This window comes from Pholis gunnellus (assembly GCF_910591455.1).
Source record: "Pholis gunnellus genome assembly, chromosome: 12".
In the NCBI taxonomy this organism is placed as follows: Eukaryota; Metazoa; Chordata; class Actinopteri; order Perciformes; family Pholidae; genus Pholis; species Pholis gunnellus.
Window position 1 is genome coordinate 8,409,755 of NC_136539.1, and position 21,558 is coordinate 8,431,312.

General features: G+C 43.7%; 1 protein-coding gene across 7 annotated transcripts in view; it reads right to left on the minus strand.

Moving 5' to 3' along the window:
* Positions 1 to 21,558, minus strand: part of tns1b (tensin 1b) — a 160,081-nt gene that overhangs the window by 39,407 nt on the left and 99,116 nt on the right. For all 7 annotated transcript variants that reach the window (XM_079170674.1, XM_079170672.1, XM_079170671.1 and 4 more), the window contains 10 exons: positions 17,365 to 17,406; positions 9,991 to 10,040; positions 6,533 to 6,704; positions 6,341 to 6,391; positions 6,110 to 6,232; positions 4,519 to 4,583; positions 3,375 to 3,458; positions 2,786 to 2,898; positions 2,632 to 2,692; positions 900 to 975 (listed from right to left, as the gene is read on the minus strand). In XM_079170674.1, the coding sequence (XP_079026800.1) occupies positions 900 to 975; positions 2,632 to 2,692; positions 2,786 to 2,898; positions 3,375 to 3,458; positions 4,519 to 4,583; positions 6,110 to 6,232; positions 6,341 to 6,391; positions 6,533 to 6,704; positions 9,991 to 10,040; positions 17,365 to 17,406 (837 nt within the window). The remainder of the gene's footprint in view (positions 1 to 899; positions 976 to 2,631; positions 2,693 to 2,785; positions 2,899 to 3,374; positions 3,459 to 4,518; positions 4,584 to 6,109; positions 6,233 to 6,340; positions 6,392 to 6,532; positions 6,705 to 9,990; positions 10,041 to 17,364; positions 17,407 to 21,558) is intronic.

The following is a 21,558-nucleotide window of genomic DNA, read 5'->3' on the forward strand; positions in this document are numbered from 1 at the left end:
GTTTTAAATGCAGGAGCACACACCGTGCTGACTGATGTCTCTCCCGTTCGGCCATAAGGCCAGAGCTCACATTCCCTGTGTTATCTGAATAATAACGAGCATCACCGCGGCTCGGTCCGCTGATGCAGTCAGCTGAATCCATTAGTCCGTCTTAAATAAAGGATGAGATATGAGCTCAGCTCTAAAGGGGCCAAAACCAGACGGCCTTGGGCACACAGTAAGTGCTCCTTTGAAATTCTCTGTGCTGAAATCGTGAGCCCCGAGGACATCTCAGGGATAACATCCCGGCCTGAATGACAGCAGAAGCAGAAACTTTGCTGATGTGTGCAGTTCTTCTGCTTGAACTAAAATCAAAATAAGTCACAAGGACTTTAGTGAAAATATCCCTTCTTCATTTTTAAAAATCAGTTTTTAAAAATGTCTCTCACAAAGAAGAGAAAATAACCACACTTTCGAATGATTATGTCACGATAAAAAGAAGTACCCTGTGTATCCCAGACGCAGTTGGAAAGGAAGTACAGTGAAGTACATTGCCATTTTGACGTCATAGTTTCCAGCAAACACATTGTGTGCTAATGAGGGTCTATAAAGTGAGGTATAGCACCCGGTCCAAGCTGTCTTCCCTCAGGTTTTTATGGCCCTATTTCTTCTATGAATGGACACCATAAATTGCTGCAGCATATGCATTCAGTACATCCACCCAACGTCAGGATTGGAAAAAATACACTGGAGAAAAAGTAAGACGATAAACTGTCTCTGTTATTGGCTTTACACAGGTGTTAACGTGACGTAAGACAGAAATGTTTCCGGTTTCTTGTTTACTCGTTGAAATGAGATCCACACAAGTACGCTGTTATTTGGTGTCCTTTTTTAATGTAGTGTGTCTGTGCCATTCTTACCAAGATGTCCCCTTTCAGAAGAAGACCAGGTTCAATGGTGATGCAGATGCTGGTCTGGCTGTCACCCTGAACGTTACTGCAAAAAGGAAAAAGCCACAACGTGTCAGATAACAAGCCTGCCTTCATCAGTGCTGCTTGTAAAGACGATCACGGCACAATCCGACATCGCTCCATCGCGGTCGGCCTTCTTTTTGATGCTGCTTGTCTGGGTATTAACGTGCCCATGTGATCTACATCGTCTACTAACAATCCCCTGTTTGCTTCAACAGTGTCCACCGTAGAGCGTAACCGCTGAGCAGCGCCGGGCTAATTTGGGGTATTAGTGTCTACGCGATTGTCTAACTGGAGAAGTAGGATCAAAGGGCGGAGAGTGTTAATAGGGAGCATGTGAGAGAAGGTGGGGAGCAGCTTTAAGCGGCTGACAGTCTGGAAGTACATGTGCACTGATTGTGTCACACTTAGTTATGGTGTATGCTGTGAATGTTTTTATAATATTGGCACTATTGTAAGAATGGACATGGTAGAAACAGTCCCACACCAGCAGGCTTTGCTATTTACAAAGCTGACTTTAAAACACTTCATAACACCTCCACAGTTAAAATAAGAGGGGGGGGGGGGGGGATAATTAGGTATAGGCAGGACAAAGGGATCAGGGAGTTTAAAGCTGCACTGGTGTATTTTATAGTAACAATGGATAAAATGAGTATGTGTAATGTAAAAGGTGTTGCTTGTAGTAACAAGCTGAAGCATTTTAGCATCACTGTTTTGGTTTTCTGGCCCACAAACTCTGCTCTTATTAACCTTGTTTCTACACGGAGCATGTAGCACTCCCTCAGGAGTTGGAGGAGACCAACAGAGCTAAAAGCAAAGTGAATATTGGACTTTCATTCATTGGGTGGCCAGAAACATGACTGCAAGTTAGTGAGCTGAAGGAGTGTCTGGTGAACCTGCACAATTTTGGCTGAAACCGCCGGAATCTGACCCGGTGACACCGATGACCAGCATTAAGAATAACTGTATAAAAAGAAACTAACTTCTCGCTGATGGTTTTGTTTATATATTTAGGTCATATATTTTCATGTACATGTGTACAAATTGCACTTTTAGCTATAGAAACTGCATGATCGGACATTTTGCACGCATGTTCTTTCAGACAGGAATAAGCAGTTTTTAATATCAGAGTGAACCAGATATAATAAGCTGCGTCCGTTATGTTTCAAATAAAAATGCTTTTAGATGTGTACATGTAGCCTGTATGCCTGCCTCACACATCTGAAGGCAGTGCAGCTCTCCCCTCCTCTCTGCTCTAACGTGCCCTCTTCCCAAAACAACAAGAGGAAATCATAGAATCCATTTATTTCCATTTTCCCTGGCCCTATAGGAACCGGTGGGGTCCTCTCACAGGAAACCCCTGCAGGCGTCCACACGGATGCCTGTCTGCCTGTTTCATTGGCTCTCCGGTCACAAATTACACAAGAAGTGATTTGCGGGATCTAAAGTGGAGAAACTAGAGCCTGCAGCTGGGGAGGCTAACTAAATACAATAATGTGAGGGAAGCACAGTGTGTAAACTGGAAAGAGGAGGGGTGTATGTGGATATTGGGGGGCAGTGGAGTTGAGGGAGAAGCTATACAGAAAAATCAGTTTTTTTGTTTTACTATTGAGCCATTACGAGCTTGCTATCCCTGGGATCTTGTAAAAGCATCTGAGTGTGACTGTGCTTTAAGACTTACTAGATCCCAGATGTGTACACGGGCTGCATGGCCTGGTAGATTTTGAGAAAAGGACGACAACCTGGAACACAATTTTGAAAAGCTGTTACAAACAGAAATAGTGTGCGTTTAAATAATGCGGATAAGCGAGTGCATTGCTGTGCACAACACCCACCTCCTTTAGACTCGAAGTTGGGGATGCCGTGCATGATGACGTGGTGAAGGAACAGCGGTTTGTTGTTGATCTTAATGTGTCCGGACAGCAAGCCGCTGAAGTACTCCACATACCTGAGCGACGCAGAGGCGGAGAACAGGAGGACATGAACATGCTGGTCGGTGTCAAGTTGTATCATGAATCTTAATTAATGTTTTACAACAAAGGGATGAAGGTGTAATCCTGTGTTCATCACAACAACGAGACAAAGCTCTTGGATTTGACCTCTCGTAACAAAAATGAATGTTGTCAGCCGTGCTGAATGAGCCAACCTTGCACCTTGTTTTTACTTTGGACAGAATCAAATCAACTAAATACTTGGAAGCTGCCTTCAGTTATCAATATTTTTAAATCAACAATTGATCAATCTGGGAACCCATCGCCTATCGGTCTGACGACGATTTAGCCTCTAAAGACAATATTCCGGTGGTTCCGGTGTAGCCAGTGGATAACTGGGCCAAGTCTGCGTATCACAGCGACTAAGTACACTTTTAATATACAATCTGTGGGTCAAACTCACACTATAAACAATAAGTGGGGGAAGGCTGACCTTTTCTGAGATGGCTGGCCAACAGGAAGCACTTTGTCTTCATAGAAGCGCTTCATGGCAAACCTGTCCAGAGCCTGGTCAGCACTGCATTCACACACAAAAAAAATGGTACATGTGAGGGAAGTTTACTTGTATATCTACAGTATCTTTTTAAGAATGGAATATGACGCATGTGTGTGCAGACTTTGACACAGTATCGCCATGTAAGACATCTGTCTGCACACCATGACTTCAGACTTAATGTCAGAACAGGGGGGTCAACACAAAAATAGGCATAGGATTGATAACATGTAGAAATATAGACGATTCATAATATTCCCTGCCACGTCATGCAATGTAAGCCACGTGTGTCCAGTGCACATCTGAAGGTCTTATTGCTTGTGTCTGACAGCTAATTCTGCATAACCTTTGATTCGTATAGCACACAGTAAAAGATCTTATTGTGATATTTTGCGTGTGACGAGTGTCACGGTGTTTTCACGCTCTGGTAATTTGCTGCTACTTAACTATTCAAAGCGACTTCACACCAGCTTTAGGTTTGTGAGCACATTATTTCTCAGAGAAATCTAACACTGTCACAGGAAAGAGAACAAAGTCATTTATTTTCCTGGACAAATAGTGCTCTAGACTAAACAGCACCAAGTCATGCGCTCTTCTTCTGATTGTTTAACAGTTTACATCTCCTTGCTTTTTGTAACAGAATGCCATTCTGTTCTGACATGACTAAAATCAAATCCAATAACAACAAAGAATAAGAGGGGCACTCATAATTTGAGTCTTATGATCTGGTGACTCGCTAACTCATCGCTTTCTGCTCAAAATGATTATATAAAACACTTTTCCTTTCTTCCTTTCGCCTAATGAAAGTGTTTTTCTCCAGTCTCGAGTTCCACCACTCCTCCTTCCGTTCGTCACATCGCCGTCTGTCCTTGCAACGGGGCTTCAGTCTTGTGATGAACAATACAGGTTTATCTATTTTCTCCTGTTATGTCTCCTGTTTGTCTCCCCCTACTGCATGCTTGTTTTCCCAAAAAAATACAGATGAATCTCACTCCCTCTCTCTCCTTTGCTGTCCTCTCTCTCTCTCTCTCCCAGTGGGCTGTGACTTACCCCTCTGCAGGTAGAATTGGGATTATAGACCTACCTGGCAGATATGTTGCTGTAATGCATGTAGGCTGCCACCACCACTCCAGTTCTGCCCCGGTTGCCCTGAAAAGACATCAATCGAGAGCAAGAGTCAACTACAGATATCTTCCAGATCACGGTGGTGTCACCAGAACAATTTGTTTTTCCACATCTTCATGTAATAGGGGTCGTTTTTATCTTGCTGTTGTTTTTAGATGCAAAATCCAAGAACCGAATGCAAACCAAAGGGTAGCCTCAACACCAATATTCAAAAGTCAAAATTAGAACCTGCACAGCAAAATAGATTGATAGATTTAAGAGGAGAAATGAACTGAATCAATGTTACGACTGCAGTCAGAGACCATAGCATTGCACTTCACTTCAAAATCCAAAATTGCAGGATCCTACACTTCCAATAATGCAACTTGATAGTATAGTTTTGTTGTGCCTCTGTTGCCTAGTAAGTACTCCATCAAACCAGTTTGAAACTTGTTTTGCTATATGTGTAAAGTTTCCAAGCCCAAGCCTGATGACATCACCAGGGTTATTTATTCAGAGCCACAGAAGACATTTAAAACAGTTGTTTCAGGCTAAATAGCTCCCCTCAAGACTTGTCAACCGACTGGCAAGTTGGTGGAGTACCCTTTTTAAAAGATTTTCTTACATTAGTAATATCCATTTTAATCATAAAAAATATCAAGATATATGTGACTATACCTGTTATTTATATGGTTAAAAAAAGAAAATAGTGGCTAGGCCATTTAATGGGTAGTTCACTGAGCCAAAGTCCAAGCACGTTACTACAACAAACCAGTCTCAGACTGCATTCATGTTACACATCCGTCCATGTTTAAAAGAAGGGTCACAGTGGAAGATGAGTGTGTTCCACAGTATAAATAACGCGGCCACTTAAACAGCGTGGAGCCCAGTGGAAATGATTCGTTGATATGTGTAAACCCGACGGGGCCCGCTTCCTTAGTGACCAGCACAACTTCCCAGCCCACACTCATCACCAGCATTACTCAACTTGCCGTAAAATAACACCGGTTGTTATGGCAGCCGACTTGTTTGTAACCTCCCCGTGGGAACATTTTGGAATGAGGCACGGCTCCAATGGTTAATTCTTGTGTTGCAAAACACAATCAGGAGCGGAGCGGGGTTTAACGTGAAAATGATGAGGTATTACGTAAGGGACATTGGTCTCGCAGTTGCATTTGGACATGCTTTTTATAGTTTGTATCGGCATGTTTGGGAGCCCGACGAGTGTGGTTTGCCACAAGAGTATAATGTGATGCAAGTAAGTGTAGGCAACAACACCGAAATATTGGTCAATCCAGTTTGTACGGTATTGTTACGAGTAAAAAGGGTAAATAAACCTAAATAGCCATGATGAGTGGGGTGCCTCACCTCCCTAATCTCTGTTTTCCTAACCCTCGTCCAGCACGACCCAACCCAAACAAGCACACTAAGAGACACACTCACACACACACACACACAAAGACTGTTCACTCGTCATTACACACCAGACAGCTGCAGCCTTTAGGAAGTGGGGCCACTGAGAGGAGCCTGAGAGCGCTGCGTTCCCACAGCAGCGTCTTATTAAGTCTCACCTTGTTGTGTATGACCACCACGTTGTGGCTGTCCGCACTCAGCCAGGTGTCCATGGCCTTGCAGATGCTGCAGATCTTGTCCAGGGCCGGAGCATGGTGGTCAGGCCAGCCAAAGTCCAACACCTGGGAGAAGAGAGAGATGCTCAGTTACGATTCAGATTGATGGTCAGTTACAACACATGGGAGAGGAGGGGAGAGGAGAGGAGAGATCAAGCAAGTCAGCAGGTTTACCTTTGGGTTAAGTTCGCTGATGTCAAAACGCTTCTCACTGAGGTTGAAGAGCTAAGGAAGAAGGAAAAGGACTCTTACTAGAGAAACTTTTGATTTTTTTCTGTGAATAAATGTGGAGAAATCCACGGGGAGTCTCTTCCACACAGCGAGGCATACAGCTTATTCATCCGCATGAACACAGCGAGTCCATACCAGGTAGTTGTGTCCGTGTTTGGAGCGCAGCATGGAGGCGACCTCCCGCAGGTTGGCAGCGTAGCTCTGCTCCTCCACGCTGCTGGGGAAGGAGACGGAGATGATCCTCTCTGTGATGTAGATCAGGTCCAACTCGTAGCTCTCCTCCAGGGCCTGCAGCAGACTCGTGCTCCTGTCCGAGAGATAGAGAAGCATTTGATCTTCAGTGTGGGTCAAACAGCATAGCAAAGGCCCCGCTGGCGCAAAAAAACAAAACTGAGGCGGACCGTTGGGCCGCGAAATATAGCGAGGACTTGAATACACGGAAGTAATGCAGCGCATGTGATTTATAAAACACGTGTTTGTGTTTGTCAGACCAGATAGTGCGTGATCCCTTTGACCATGCATACCCAGGACAAGAGTGCCAAAAGTTGGCGTGTTGCTGTTTTCTCTGGAAATTCCCTTCTCGTCAACGCAGCAAATTACATTTGAGATTCAGTTGAAACAAATATCCTAATATGGTAACACACCACATAAATCACGAGGGAAAACAGAATTGGAAGATATTGACCTCCGGGTTGGAAGGGAGTCACTGCCCCAAGCGAGGGAGTTCAACTTTATTCTATGAAACCTTGCCAGGTATCTTTTAGATCACGGCCTCTCGTGGCTTTTTGCTTAGTTGAACTTCTGTCAAATGTCTCCAAACAGCCAGTGCAGCATAATCCAATGCTCTGTTGCCAACTGATCTCATTAAACGTTCAACAATCCATCACTTATCTCATTATCTTCTTGATTTGCCAATGTTTTGGAGAAAGGTTTTTGATTTTCCAGCTATGAGAAACGGCTTGTTAAAAGCGACACTTAAACACAATGAAAGTGAATAGGTGTATTTTTCGTTTTGTGCGGAGCTACTACTTCAAATGCCCGCGATGATCTTGTCCATTTAAAAAAAATGTCTACAGAGAATGTGGATAGTGAGATGGAGAGGTTAACGGAGAGGCGTCTGGACCCTTGGGGCCCAGACTGCAGCATATTTCCCACATTTGTCAGCTGTAAGAAGCCCCTGAGGAAATTGCTCATATGTCTGGGACAGAAGAGCTCCCCAGGTTTACTATACGAGTACTGTAACCTGTTCTGTGCTGTACATCTGGACCCACTCACAACTTGCTTACTGGAAATTATTCATGAAAACTGATATGTCCCACATGCAATCTCTCATGTGTTGCAAACATACTTTGAAATAGTTCTGAAAGTCGTGTCTTTTAGTGTTTGTAATTAAATACTTTTCTTGTTGTTATTTCTCGCATGTCCTGCATCTCTCTCTCTCTCTCTCTCTCTCTCTCTCCTTTTTGCATCTTTCTCAGTATTTATTTTTCCTCTACTGTTTCCCTCTCTGTCTCTGCATATGTATGTCTTTGGCCTCTGGGTGCAGTCAGGGCCAATATAGACCTGTGGTTTGGTCCTGTTCCATATCCACCAGCATGTGCTGACCGGCCTAGCGCCAACCTGCTTCTCATCAGCTGAAGAGATGAAGCGATTGCGCTTTTTCTGCACGTCGCGTTAAAAGAATGAGGCATTATCTCCACACGCTCAATTTCAGCGCTGCAGTGATCTCATTGCTTCATTTGAACAAAGACCGACGGTGAACTAGGAATGTTTAATATGGACACCTGAGACATTAGGCTGTAAAACATCTCGCCGGATATTTCTTAGTAATAATAGTGAAGAACCAGGACTTCTGTCTCTTCAATCTAAAACACTGAGAGGCCTCCGTCATCCCAGACTTCCTGGTGGTGAACACCTACAGTTTCCCACGATCTCAAGGGTCAATGATCCGTCAATGGTCACTTCATAAACAGAGCATAAGGCTAAATACCTATTCCTGCAAATCATTTGCGGTTAACTCCATATACTTAAAGCATGCGCAAATAGTTTTTGTTGGATGAAATGACGTGCGTAAAGTTTGTCGCATGTCATGACGAAACCGTAGAGAATTACCACCCCAACCCTCAGAACTCTCCGAGAATTGTATCCACATTTTTAGCTCATTGTTTTGGTTTTCAAGCCCACAATCTCAACTCTGATCAACCTTATTCACAGCAAAAAAAAAGCATGTACAAACACACTTCCTGCCAAGCACCGAGCGGGACACAGTCAAAGTTAGTGACAAGCTGACTCCAGCCTAAGATTTTGTGGAGTGAGACTGAAATAGAGCTGAAAGTAGGGTGAACATTTAACTTCCATTCAAACAGCCATTTTTTGCTAAAATATTTGCCATAAAACATCATAATGTAATAAAATGTCTGGCCAAACACTATAGATTTTATAAGACATATAATAGGCCTGCCATTTTAGTTAGTTGCAGTATAGTTTGCTCAAAGCTGTAACTATATATCTCCTTTAACAAGAGTTCATTTTTTATTTTACTCTCTCCAAACATTTAGTTATTCCCAGGAACAAGGTACTGATTTCAATTGTACCATTAAACATGTTGAAAGAAGCTTTTAACTAGAGTTCACTTTACTGAGACATAGCTATGATGATCTGATAAGATGATTAAAATGCACGGCTCTGCAGTATTTTACAGTATGTTGTAAAACAGTTAACAATTTAACTGCCCAACCAGGTGTAACAAAGTAGATAACAATTCAAAAAAACAGAATCGGGCGTCTACAGTGTGTATGCATCCTAATTAATCTTCAACATGAATCACATTTTTTGTGCCGTGGATGAGGGCGTGTTATCTGTGTATCAGCTGTTTAGCATTGTGCAGCACAAACCCTCCATACAGATAAAAATGTATCTGCCTGCGTCAGAATGTAAATAAGCCTCTCTGGACGCACTGGTTTGATTGCATAGCCAGAGCATTACATAATAAATAACCACCATGACTGTGCTGTTATGCACTTTTCAAAAGCCTTTGATTTTTCCTTCATATGGATGGAAAAACGACTGTGATGTCATACCGTGCCTGTGCCGTTATTAGCGACGATGTGTCAGATGTTGGACTGTTTTTATAACTCTGTATCAACTCTTTGACTTGCTGCGAGGGAGTCAAACTGTCACTCAGACTCAGCGCAGCACTTCAGCCTGTACTGTCGTGGTGTCCAGTTTTACACGTTACTTACACAACTGACAACATCTGTGACTCCCCCGGGGGCCGAGGTGAGAGGGGTCGACAGCAAATATCTTTGTGTCCAACTAAACGGCGTGAGGTCCAGTTCAATGGCGGGGCATGTTGCCACGGCAAATATCCTATTACAACAGAACTTTGAATTTCAAATGCTTTTCATGACTCCAGCTGAATGCGAGAGAGGATGGATACGGTTGTGCTTGATATTTGTTTGCCTGCCTTCATTATCTTTTTGCCCTTTTGGAGGAACCAGTGGAGATCAGGTCCCAAAATAATTCAAAAATTCCAATCCAATAAGCCGAATGAAGCCTTTTATGGGAAACTTGAGGCAGAGAAGAGTTCCTACCTCGATGGTCTGCGCCGGGACTCCATGCTCTTTGAAGATTTCGTTGAGCCCTGCCAAACACAAAGAAAAACAGTAGTGCGTTAACATAAGCCGTAGCATATAACTTCCATACCTACTATTTGTATATAGATATATATATATCAAATTTGATTCATTAAATTAAAAGTTAATTGCTGTGTGAAAAGACAGACAGACACAACAGAGCTTGTTTGAAACTGTTGTTTGTTGGTTTTAAGTTATAATTTCAATTAGTAACATAAAGTCCATAATGTCACCAATAGTTCCACTGATTGTGGATTTACCTGCTATTGATCTGTGATTTCTTTTGTTTAGAAGGCAGTCCCGATAACCAAGCTGTTCTCTGACAGTACCACAAGTCCGATCTGGTTAAAGCCAGATTTAGTAGGATTTTCCTAAAATACAAAGTACTCCTACAATAATAAGCCCTCTCAATCGTCACCTATGACCCACTAGAAGTGTGTGCTGGTGTATGTATCCACAGAGACCATACCCTCTGCCTGGATTTCCTGAGTTGGGGACGTTTCTGGGGGCCAACCTCAATAAAAAAACGTAGCAACCGGGTGCAAATATAGCGAGGCGAAACGCCAAGTGGGCTAAGTGTGAGCTGGGTCTGGCTTTCACCCGATGGCGAGCGCTGTAACACCTGTTGAGCCGGGGAGGAGGGGCCAACTTTGAACTGTGGGTTCACAAACTGCAAGTGACACGTCCTACTCATTCTGCCTTTAAATGTTGTCGACGAATTTCCAAAGGTAATTGTAAATTGTATTCATCCCTCTAAATTGAACACATTGGGAGACAAATGCTGATTATTGCCTCACTTTACACTTGAGGTCACATTCGACACACATTCTTGCAATGGGCCCTCTCATACGATGCTGCGTGAGGATGGCATCACATGGCACCCTCACAAAGCAAAGCAGACAGGCCCTCGCAGAGGAAGTGTGGCTGAAGTTGATTGACTGTGTTTTGGCTCCACTATGCCTAGTCTTCCTCGCCTCCCCCCTTAAAACCAGCTCGAGGAAGGGGTCAAAGGCCATGTGGACTTGTTCACTCCCCTGTGGTGTTTGGGTCACATGTACACAGGAGGGGGCTGTGATCCATCATCATCCATTAGATCAGACTGGCTGACTGAGCCCCGCTCGCCTCCCCGGATGAGTTTCAGCCTGCTTTGCTCTCCTACCGCCTGACCGTCTGTCAGAGGACACATTCGAGCTAACGGAGACATCATCCATGTGGGTAGTTAATCATGTGAGTGGGCCTGTTCCAATGTTGTTGTTGCAGCCCAAAATGGTAACATTTGTAGCAGTTTTTCCCCAAAAAAAATTCTGACAAATCGGCAACCTTTTTGTTTTTATCTTGCAATACATTGCGAGTAACATTACAAAATTACAAGCCAGCTGTAAAAAGTTGCAACAATAAAAATAAGTTTGTGAATTTCTAAGGATGCCCCTCAACTAGATATGTGGTGGTGATCCAACCTTATTTTCCTGACCTTGAGAGGTAGAAAGTTGGAGATCGAAGGGAACAGAAGTCAAATAAAAGAAAATAAGCAGAATCGTCACATGTTGATGCTGCGTGATTGAAATTTCTTGGTGAGGCTGAAGGGAAACATTTGTAATTGTTGGTGTGGGCTATAGCCTTATCTAGCCACTAGTTTAGCACCACCTATGTTGAACAAAGTGTGTTGAGGTTAATGCTCGACTTTATATTACTATCATATTACCATCATTAACAGCTGTATACTACCAACCCTTTATGGATGTGATCGATATTAGTTGCACATGTTCAGTACCGATCGGGCAGGATGTTCGGATCGGGTAGCGACTGACACGTTATGTTGTTGATCCTGTGTAGCGTAAAGCAGCTCATACATGATATGATGATATCGGATCGCTGCATAGCATACTCGCCAGCATTTTAGGTATTTCTGATACTGGTATTGCAGTAAAAAAGGTGCAAGCGTGCCTGCAGTTTGTTTTTTTAAAAGGAAAGATCTCTTAATACAAAACATATTGATTGAATATGTGTTCAAATTCATTCTTACTGAATGAATACTCATTCATATACGGGCACAAACGCAGACATAAATCAGACGACACAGTGTTTCCCAATATTCTTTTCTGTCCCAGCCAATCCACTTCATTTCAACAAATTCTATGCACCATTCCTTTGCTCCATCTTACATGGTAAGTATTCACTTGAGTCCGTGGCCCGACTGAGGCGACACAAAGCAAATCCCCCATTTTCTTTCTGTGCTTCGGCCTAAACGTTTCAGTATGTTGCCAGGGGGGCAATAACGTGCAGTCGCCAGAGGATGACAGAGATGAATGACCAAGAAACGGCCGAAAACAGAGTTCAGTTGCTTGTGTTGAGATGTGGAACTTGTTGCGCATGAAAGTCTATGAAAGCCCAAAGTCCTCTTGAAAAGGACCACTGCTGTGAGGTGATCAGAACATTCTCCGATTCTTTTTAATGACAAGGTAAAACATGTCAGAGGAGTCCTGTTCGTTGGACTACAAAAACGCATTACAAAGCGCCACCACTTCAACCAGAATGCAAACAAATACCTTAATTAGAGAGCGGGAGAGAGTTTCGAGGAGATGGTGTTTATATTGTGCCGCAAAGACGGCAGTAAACTCACAGTTTTTGCTTCAGATTAGCCTGAATTGGCGGGCAGAGCACTTTATGAGCGACGACATGTATGTTAAAGTGCAACCATCTGGGTAAATAAACGCGTCGCAGTGAAGCTACGGTCAGTAATGAGATGATAACTTTCTCTCGCTCTGATGCGGTCACTGAGAAACTGAAAGACATTGTGACGTTCAAGTGCTGTGATTCTATGAATGGAGGGCACTGTTTAGCCATGACGATCCACGAAGCCAGATTTAGAGTCGAAAACATCAGCTCCCGAACATCACACAATCCGCACCCTAGGACCCGTTAGTCTCCTTTGAGAACTTGTGTTGGGAGGAAGGGGGGGAGGGGGAGGGGGGTTGGCGGGTGAGGAGAGGAGGAGGCGGTAGGAACTGGAGTGGGGGGTCCAGCAGGCCTGTTTCCAGATGAAAACCATCTGTGGAGGTTGACTTTACAAGCAGGCCATTCAAATTAACCATCTGAGAAAGAGGGAGGGAGGGAGGGAGGGAAGGGTGAAAGACGTTGGGGGCTGGTAAAAGTCCGCGAAGGACACGAGAGAAACTGCTCTCTAACAAAGAAGAAGAAAGAAAAAAAAAAAAAAGCAATGAAGGAGCAGACAAGAACGGGACCCGTGTTGAATAAATCCATCCATCCATTCGCTCCTCCACCGCGGTCCTACCTTCCTGAAAAGGTGGCCCGTACTCCATCGCCATGCCCCCCTCAGAGAGGAGAGCCGCCTTCTCAAAGACCCTCCTCGGTTCATCTCTGGAGAGCTCCCTCTGCCTCTCACCGCTCTCTGTCCGGCAGTGAAGTTTCCTCCGTGAAACTTCTCCCTTTTCTCTGACAGCGGAGGAGGAATCCAAAAAAAAAAGAGAATCTATTTCGGGCTGTAGTTGCCTGCAGTGGGCCACTTCATGCTCCGGCTCAGACCAGACTCCTCCACAGCGCTCCTTGTTTTCTGTCTTCTGTGTCCGCTCTGTCTTCACCCTTCCTTCTCTCGCTCTCTGTCTGTGTGGTGGCCACCCTCTCCCCCCCCCCCCCTCCTCCCACTCGGCCTCCTATCACGTTATCTCTCCCCCTCATATTCAACTTTTCCCTCCCTCTCTCTCTCTCTCTCTCTGTCTCTCTCTTTCTCATCTGTGTACGGATCTAAATTGCAACTGCTAACCCTTTCCGTCTCCTTGGGCAAACATCTGGGGTCTGATGCACATTGGTGCACACAAACACAAGCACACATGAATCAGCTGACTGTAGCTCTTCACCACTCTGTGTGGGGAGTCACGGCCGGTCAAATGTCATTTTGCAAACATGCCCGTGTGTGCGTGCGTGTATCTGTGTGTGAGAATCTTATTCTGACCTCAAACCAGTTGTGTTTTTTGCACGTGTGATAAAAAAAAAAAAAATGTTTTTTGTGAAGTATATAATGTTAATATCACATTTTAGTATTTCTAAATGGTGTGTGTATTCTGAACTTTCCTCTCTTTCCTGTAATGTTCTCACCTTTCAGTCACAAGTACAAGAAAGAGAATAATCGCCAAGACTGAGCAGCCTTTTAAGTAAAAACGTGGCACATGAAAACACCTTAGCTTTTTAAAGGTGCCGTTAAATCTCAAATAAGTTAAAAGCTTAATGAAAGGAGTCAACAAAAGGCAAAGAAGCAGATAAACACCAGTGCAACCGAGGTACAAACTGATCCAGTGAAGCGAGAGAAGCAAGTCATAAGACGAATCGTTTCGATGCTCCGAGGCGATGAGGCGCGGGGCAAACATCTCCCAGACGTCACAGCGTGAACCGCGGCAGCAAATGCCCATGAGCAGACGGTAGCAAACTGCACTCGCACACAAAGACAGACGCACAGTACATGCCTGAAACACAGTGATTATAAGTGTGTGATTGAATGAGTCTGTGTGTTCCAGGCTCGGCCCCTTACTGAAGGTGCGGACCAAAATATGACCTGAGAGGGAAAACTCATGAGCCGTGCAAAAACACTGTCCGACGTGAAGCTCCCGCATGACGGGGGAGAAGTGCGTGCTCTTCTGCACTACACTGTAAGAGAAAAGTGAAGAACAACAGGGGGAATGCCAATATAAGCAGCCACACACACACACACATATTTTGATCGTTGTGGAGAAAGTGGGCACGCGGCTTTGGGTGGTAACTCTAAATCGGTTACATGATCCTTCCTTTCCCAGACAAAATACAACTCACAGGAAGTTGTGTCATGGCCGGCCAGGGCGGAGTGAGTCCAAGGCAAACATGTGCACTCTAATTGTTGTGTGTGTGTGTGTGTGTTCACCCAACATGCACGTATGGAGGCGGGAGTCTTCACCCTGAAGCCACGAAAACTACTTCATTAAAGTTCATCCGCTATTTCTAAAACAACCATATGTAGGCTCGGGGGGGGTGATATCATAGGATAAGCCATGTGTGTCTGATTACCCATCACTCCCTGGGGTGTCTATGCTGAACATCCCTTGTGAAAGCCCAACGCAGTAGTGATGTATGGTGACCAATGTTCAATCAATTTGTAAGGATGCGTCCTTTTTAAGTCATTCTGATTCCACTTATTTCCCCAATATGTACAGCAGCAAACTACACGTTACAACAGGCTGAATGTAGTAGAATGCCAGTAGTAAAGCATACGGTACGTTTCCTCACAGAAGAAAGACTCGAATGGTAAAATCAGAGATGAGATGACTTCAGAAGTGGTTCATATCTGCGACTGTACTTGTGCCTGTGTCATTCAGCCCATTCATTCATGCAGGGAGTGGTGCCCCCCCATATCCAGCGAAAATGAAGGGTGTGGAGGTTTGGGGGGTGGATGGGAGTTCAACATATCCAACTTTGATGCAGGAGAACAGAGACCCCACCCACCCCCCACCCCAAGACCAGTGATTATCATTTGATCAACCCGAACTAGAATCTTTCTGTAAGCTTAATCAATAGTTTTAGTTGCCTAAACTCACCCTTATCTGTACCATATATTATTTGCCATAACCACAATCTATCCCTGACGTGGACTATGCTGTTGTTGCCGTGCACAGATACTGTAGTAAGCAAGGCTTTGTTCGTAATTAACCACTATTGTATGGTATTGCCAAATGGCAACAATTAATTTAGTTCAATTGTACTAAATTGACAGTAATATAAATACATGTTTTATAGTTTAGTTGTGAAAAGGGGATCTTTTATTTTGAACACGTGTTAATGAGAAGGTCACTATCTGAGGGCTCCCACATATTTAGGCAAAAGTCTTTCAAGACAACCATTGAAAGACTATCTGGGATGAGTTCACTTTGAATTTATTGATCCAGTTTAGATTTGATGTGTTTTTTTGTGAAATGGTAAAATGCGAATAATGAAGTGTGACAGCATTGTGCCACCTGATCCGGTCAGAACAACACAGGCCGCTGGCCCTAGAAGCTAACGAGAAGGGGAGATGCCAAGATGCAGGAGCAGGTGCTCCAAGTGTGCCGTGTTCCTTTGCTACACCCAAGAGAGGAACTCCTTCTTAAAATTGGGTCAGAGTGTAATGTCAATATGATTTAAATAAATCAATGATATTGAATAAAAATGATTTGGGGCGAGTGTGGCTCAGTGGTAGCGCCGGGTCGTCCTCCGGTAGTCCATGTCGAAGTGTTCCTGGGGAATACACTTAACCCCAAGCTGTGCCTAATGTGTATGAATGATTAGTTAGAGTTCTGATGGCCAGGTGGCACCTTGCATGGTAGCTCCTACCATCAGTGTATGAATGGGTGGGAATGGGTGAATGATAGTGTTGTAGTGTTACAGTGCTTTGAGTGGTCGGAAGAGTAGAGAAGCGCGACACAAGTACAGTCCATTTACTATTTAAATAGGAACCAAATATAATTTTACGAGACTTTCCACAATTGTGCATTGATGCCATATGGCAACAATTTACCAGCAACCCTCTTCAAAATATATTTTTCAAACATTTCTATTATTTCAGCAATAGTAAAAGTAATTATACAATAAATGATACATTAAATGATAAATGATACTGATCCTTTGACCTTCCAGCATGTGTGTGTGTGTGTGTGTGTGTGTGTGTGTGTGTGTGTGTGTGTGTGTGCACCCAAGAGGCACAGATAGAAAGCTTCACATTACATTGCACTGACAAATCCTCCTGCTCACAAAATCAGCAGCTAATCACACCGTGTGACGGCCTCGGTGTCTGACGTGCCTTTGAAAACAGGTCTAATGGGAACAGAATCAGCAGCCTGGCTGGATTCCCGGCTCAGAAACACCTCATCGTTCTTTTTTAACACTTGAGTTCCAGCAAGACACTTTGATAAGTTGCTCATTATCTTGTGAACATTGGATGTGTTTTTGTTGGAAACTCCACGAGTTGGCCAGAAAATTGGACAAGGCCAGTCCAAACTTTGACGTACTTCCTGTGGACACCCATACTTCAGAGGACAAATGAAACAATGATTTGTAGACTTTGTAAAGTATCAACTATACACCTGCTCTAATTAAGAAGAGTTTCAGCTGTTTTCAGGTGTATTTGCTGTAAATGAAGCGCAGCTGTCCCTTCACGCCAGCTGGAACGCCTCTATCCCCACACAATTAATACCCCTCCTGCATCAAGCAGGTGATCTGTCTGCAAGTGTCACAGAGGCGGACTAATCTGCCTCAGCTCAGTAGTCTAAGCAAAAGAGATGGCTGGACCTGCGAAAAGAAAAAGTTGAAACTCACCATGGTGTCTACGTGTTTGAGAGGGAGGTCACTGCTCGGCGCCTGTTCAGAGAAAAGACAGAGAAAAGGAGAGAAAAAAACAGAAAGTAAGTTCAATAATGTGCCTGCAACACAACATTCCTCAAAAACTCATGCCGTGTAACGTCGCGTCATGTCACATCGTCTCCGCTCGTGTTACGCTGGGCGCCATTCTTTGCCCTAATGTGGCCTGGAGCAGAGCGGGGCTCCACCTTGCATGCGTGGGACCATCTATAATCCCTCTGTGCAAATATTTACACTAAGTGACAAGTCTGCTTCCATTAGCCAAGACCTGAGAGTCCATCCGTGGAACTCTCTATTCCAACGCCATATACAGCTATGGACAGAGAGAGAGAGAGAGAGGCCAACAGGGACAGAATGGGAGAGAGAAATAGGGGACAGGGAGAGATAGAGGAAAGGAGGAAGACAGAGAAGAGAGAAATGAAAGACGGTGGGTAGATGTGGAGTCGGGGCCGGCTGGGTGTTGGTTATGGAGAGAGATGAGATGGAGGTAAAGCAAAGGGGTTCATGGCAGAGAGCAGAAGAAGAAAAACATCAGAGCGATCCATGATGTCATGCGCATGTGTGGGCTTGGCTAACCGCAGACTACCACACATGCACAGATGTTACTTAGCGTAACAGATTCGGTGCAAGCTGTATTAAGAAAAAGTCATATATGACTAGAGTCACTTTTCACTGCAGTACAACTGAATATGTTGGGCGTGGTCTCTCCGACCAATGACTGATCAGCCAGGATGTCTGATCAGTTGTGACGTTCCCTGTCTCTGTAGATCGTCCTTGTATCGAGCAATAAGTGTAGTACATCAGTGACCCCTGACCCTTTTGTTGTCATAGAGATTTGAGTGATTGTCAAAAGTTGGCCTCAACAGCTTTTCAATGTCGAAGTTGGCATTTTGTGCTTGGTCAGACTCTAAGCTTTGTTTACTTTACTCTCTAATCTAAATCAGGAAAACTGTTTGGATGAAATGTATTAAATAAGTAAAAAACTGTCCTTATTAAGATGCATATTCCAAATTAGCTGCATACGTCCAAAGAATACTCCCAAACCTGAATTATGTCGGCATATCCCATATGTCTTAATCGGGAAAATACTTCATTCACAATAAAGCCCAGTCCCGACATTTACACGACCCGTATCAAATTCAGAATATTGTGATATTTGGTATAAAAAGTATGGAAATCTTAGCGTTCATGTCAACATTGTCAGTGATCGGACACATCGGGCTTTGGATACGCAGACAATAACGAGAACATTAAATATCCCCAGACTAGCTGCACTATGACACCAAGGATGCTCTGCTTCTGGAGAAAGCTTCAGTGGAATATAAACAGTAAACGCAAAGGGTAAATTATAGTCTGGCTCTGCAGGCCCCAGAATATAGACTGAACGCCCAGAGCAAACCACCAACAGAGAGTACAGAGAGAGAGAGACGAGCGAATCATCCTAACCAGTGAAATACCAGCTTACAACATTTAAAAACAACCAAAGAATAAAGAGAATGGTGATTAAATTAATAATACAATGCCATGGCAACAGCGTTGTGCTTTAAAGTCAGATCACGACCATCTGCTTTCTCTAGGCGGGTGTGTAACTGTGGTTTATTGTTGTACATTAGACAAGTGGAAGACAGAGTTGCTTTAAGGAACGAAAGGGTAAGGAAACACCAGACCGACGTTTTTGAGCCTCTAAATGCAGACTGTGGATTCTGCTCGGAGGTCGAAAATGTGCAGCCGCAGGCATTCTCACACAAATAGAGCCCATTGTGTGTGTACACCCAGGAAAAACACACCGACACAAACAATTCTCACATTGATATATTCCAACATGTGCGTTTCCGCTTGTTACAATTGCAGCCAGATGGCTGGAGTGAGTGCGTGCGCTGCGTACACATGTGTGGGTATCGTCGATGGGGCTTGCGACTAATTCAGAGAGCATGAGAAAGCCTGGGAAGCTGCGCATCAGCGACACAGTCCACAGAAGAAGTGTCTGCCGTTTCTCTTAGCCCTCATCAAAGGAAACATGTCAGGGGGGGGAACTGTAGCACTGAGGTAAGTAATTGTTTCAAAGACATTTCCTTTTTCAAATCAAGGCTATTCTTAGTAGCCATGCAAAATAAATCTCTGGCGATTTAAATTCAAAGCCAGAACTGGATCTTGGCTTTTTAGAGACTGTTTTATAGACCACTTCATTGGCTCTAATGATGAGGATGCGTGCTGTGTCATAGCGACGTTCCGACTCGGGGGCAAGAGTTTGATCCCCGGGGCCCACGCAGCGCTGAGTTCAGAGTCAAGCGAATACATGTTAATGACAAACAGCAAACGGTCTCAAAGAGCCCGCCATCATTTTACGTCATCACACACACGACATATGGACCGAGATCGTTCTTTTTCGCTGCCGATGATGCCGGAATAAACAGCAGGGTTTTTGTCGAGCATTATAAGACTTAGGCATTGTTCATTTCTGTTAAGAGAGTCAGAGAGTGCATTTTATGTATTGTTTTGCTTGTGTATTTTTAAAATATATCAGTGGCATACAACGGTCTTAAAATGACAATAATATAACTTATCGCAAATGTTTCTAAGGCAACATATTGTGCAACTAAAGTAGTTATCGTCATAACAACTGCAAATGTTAGCCACACCACCGCAGGGCGGTAGGATCCAGTAGGGTCTTACATTAAATCGTTGTTCTGTAGCCAAGAGCTTTGCAACACGTGCAGGGAGACTGAAAACACAAAACCAGGCATTTCCAGCGCTCTAAATATCTATGTATGCACTTATTTCTGCATCATTGGATATTTATTATACAGTAATAAAATGGAAAGGGTGAAAAGCACATCATTCCTTGCAGATGGTTTTCTGGCTCCTTGGCCCAGTCCCTTGCTTAGAGCCATGCCACCTCCTTAAGCCAAGTCAGATGAGCATCATATTGCATTTGTTCTCATGAGAGGAGCTAAATACGGGCTGTTGATCTCCCATGTGGTAGCAGAATAATAACAGACATAATAATAGCCGAGCAGTACGATAACATTATGCTTGAAAGGAAGACAAGGGTCAGTATTTCCTGCTCCAAAGCTCAGAATGAGTACATGTGGGAGGTTGAGAGAGTTCTTATTGATCAAAACCAATGATAACAAAATCACTTCAGCAGGTGCTAACATCTGCATTCTGTCACAGTTTACTGATACCGGCCTCTATTTTGGACAACTGTCATTGTCCTACTGATTATAGATCAGCTGAGGGAACATTATGACAACACTGAATTCACCAAAGTAAAAGCTGAGATTTGGGGACATGGAGTCTTCGCCACATTTCAAATCGCACAAAGCAAGAAACAGGAGAAGTCCGACAATCGGGGGCAGGCTACGAACAGCGTAGATTCAACGCAGATCATCTTTGCAGAGATTACAACCAGAGCATCACAACCAAAATAAAATAAAAGGAACTGTTTGGATGCTACACCGCTCACATTAGACCTCTTATCTGGCCCAAAGAAACTTGTGTCGCTCATGTTTTAGTAGCATGATAGCGAGCTGGTTGCAATAGAAACATAGCTATCAGGTCTGTGGGCGCGATAACTAGATAATGACAGACTCTTGTTTAACTCCACTCTATTTATTTATTCATATAGCACCTTTCATACAAAACATGCAGCCCAGAGTGCTTCTCATGGAAGAAAAAAAACAGAAACAGACATTAACAAACATTTTGAGTGACTAAACATTTCAAACAAACTAATTCAATTAAAAAAATCTGTAAATAAAAGTCAATAGGAAAATAAAGCACCAAGGATACACGTAGTGTAAAAAAATTAAGTTTAGCTCACATGAAGGCTTGTTTACAGCCTCACTTCTTTTTACGGATGCCACCAGTATTCCTAATGTTTTATTACCAAACAGAATGATAGCGAAACCTACAAAAACAAGATCCAAGTTGTGATAAACTGGAATGTCCCTTGTATTGCCCTTTCACACAGCACACACAGTCCCTTCAAGAGTACAATCCGCAGCTCGTTCGCAGCTATAATTAACATGCATTACGCCGGAGTCTGCTTCGTTGCTCGTGTTCACGTGCTGTGAAAACTGTCGCGTGAAAAACAAACGGATGATGAGAGAGCTTCGACAAAGCCACGTGTCTGTCTCTAAGTACATCACC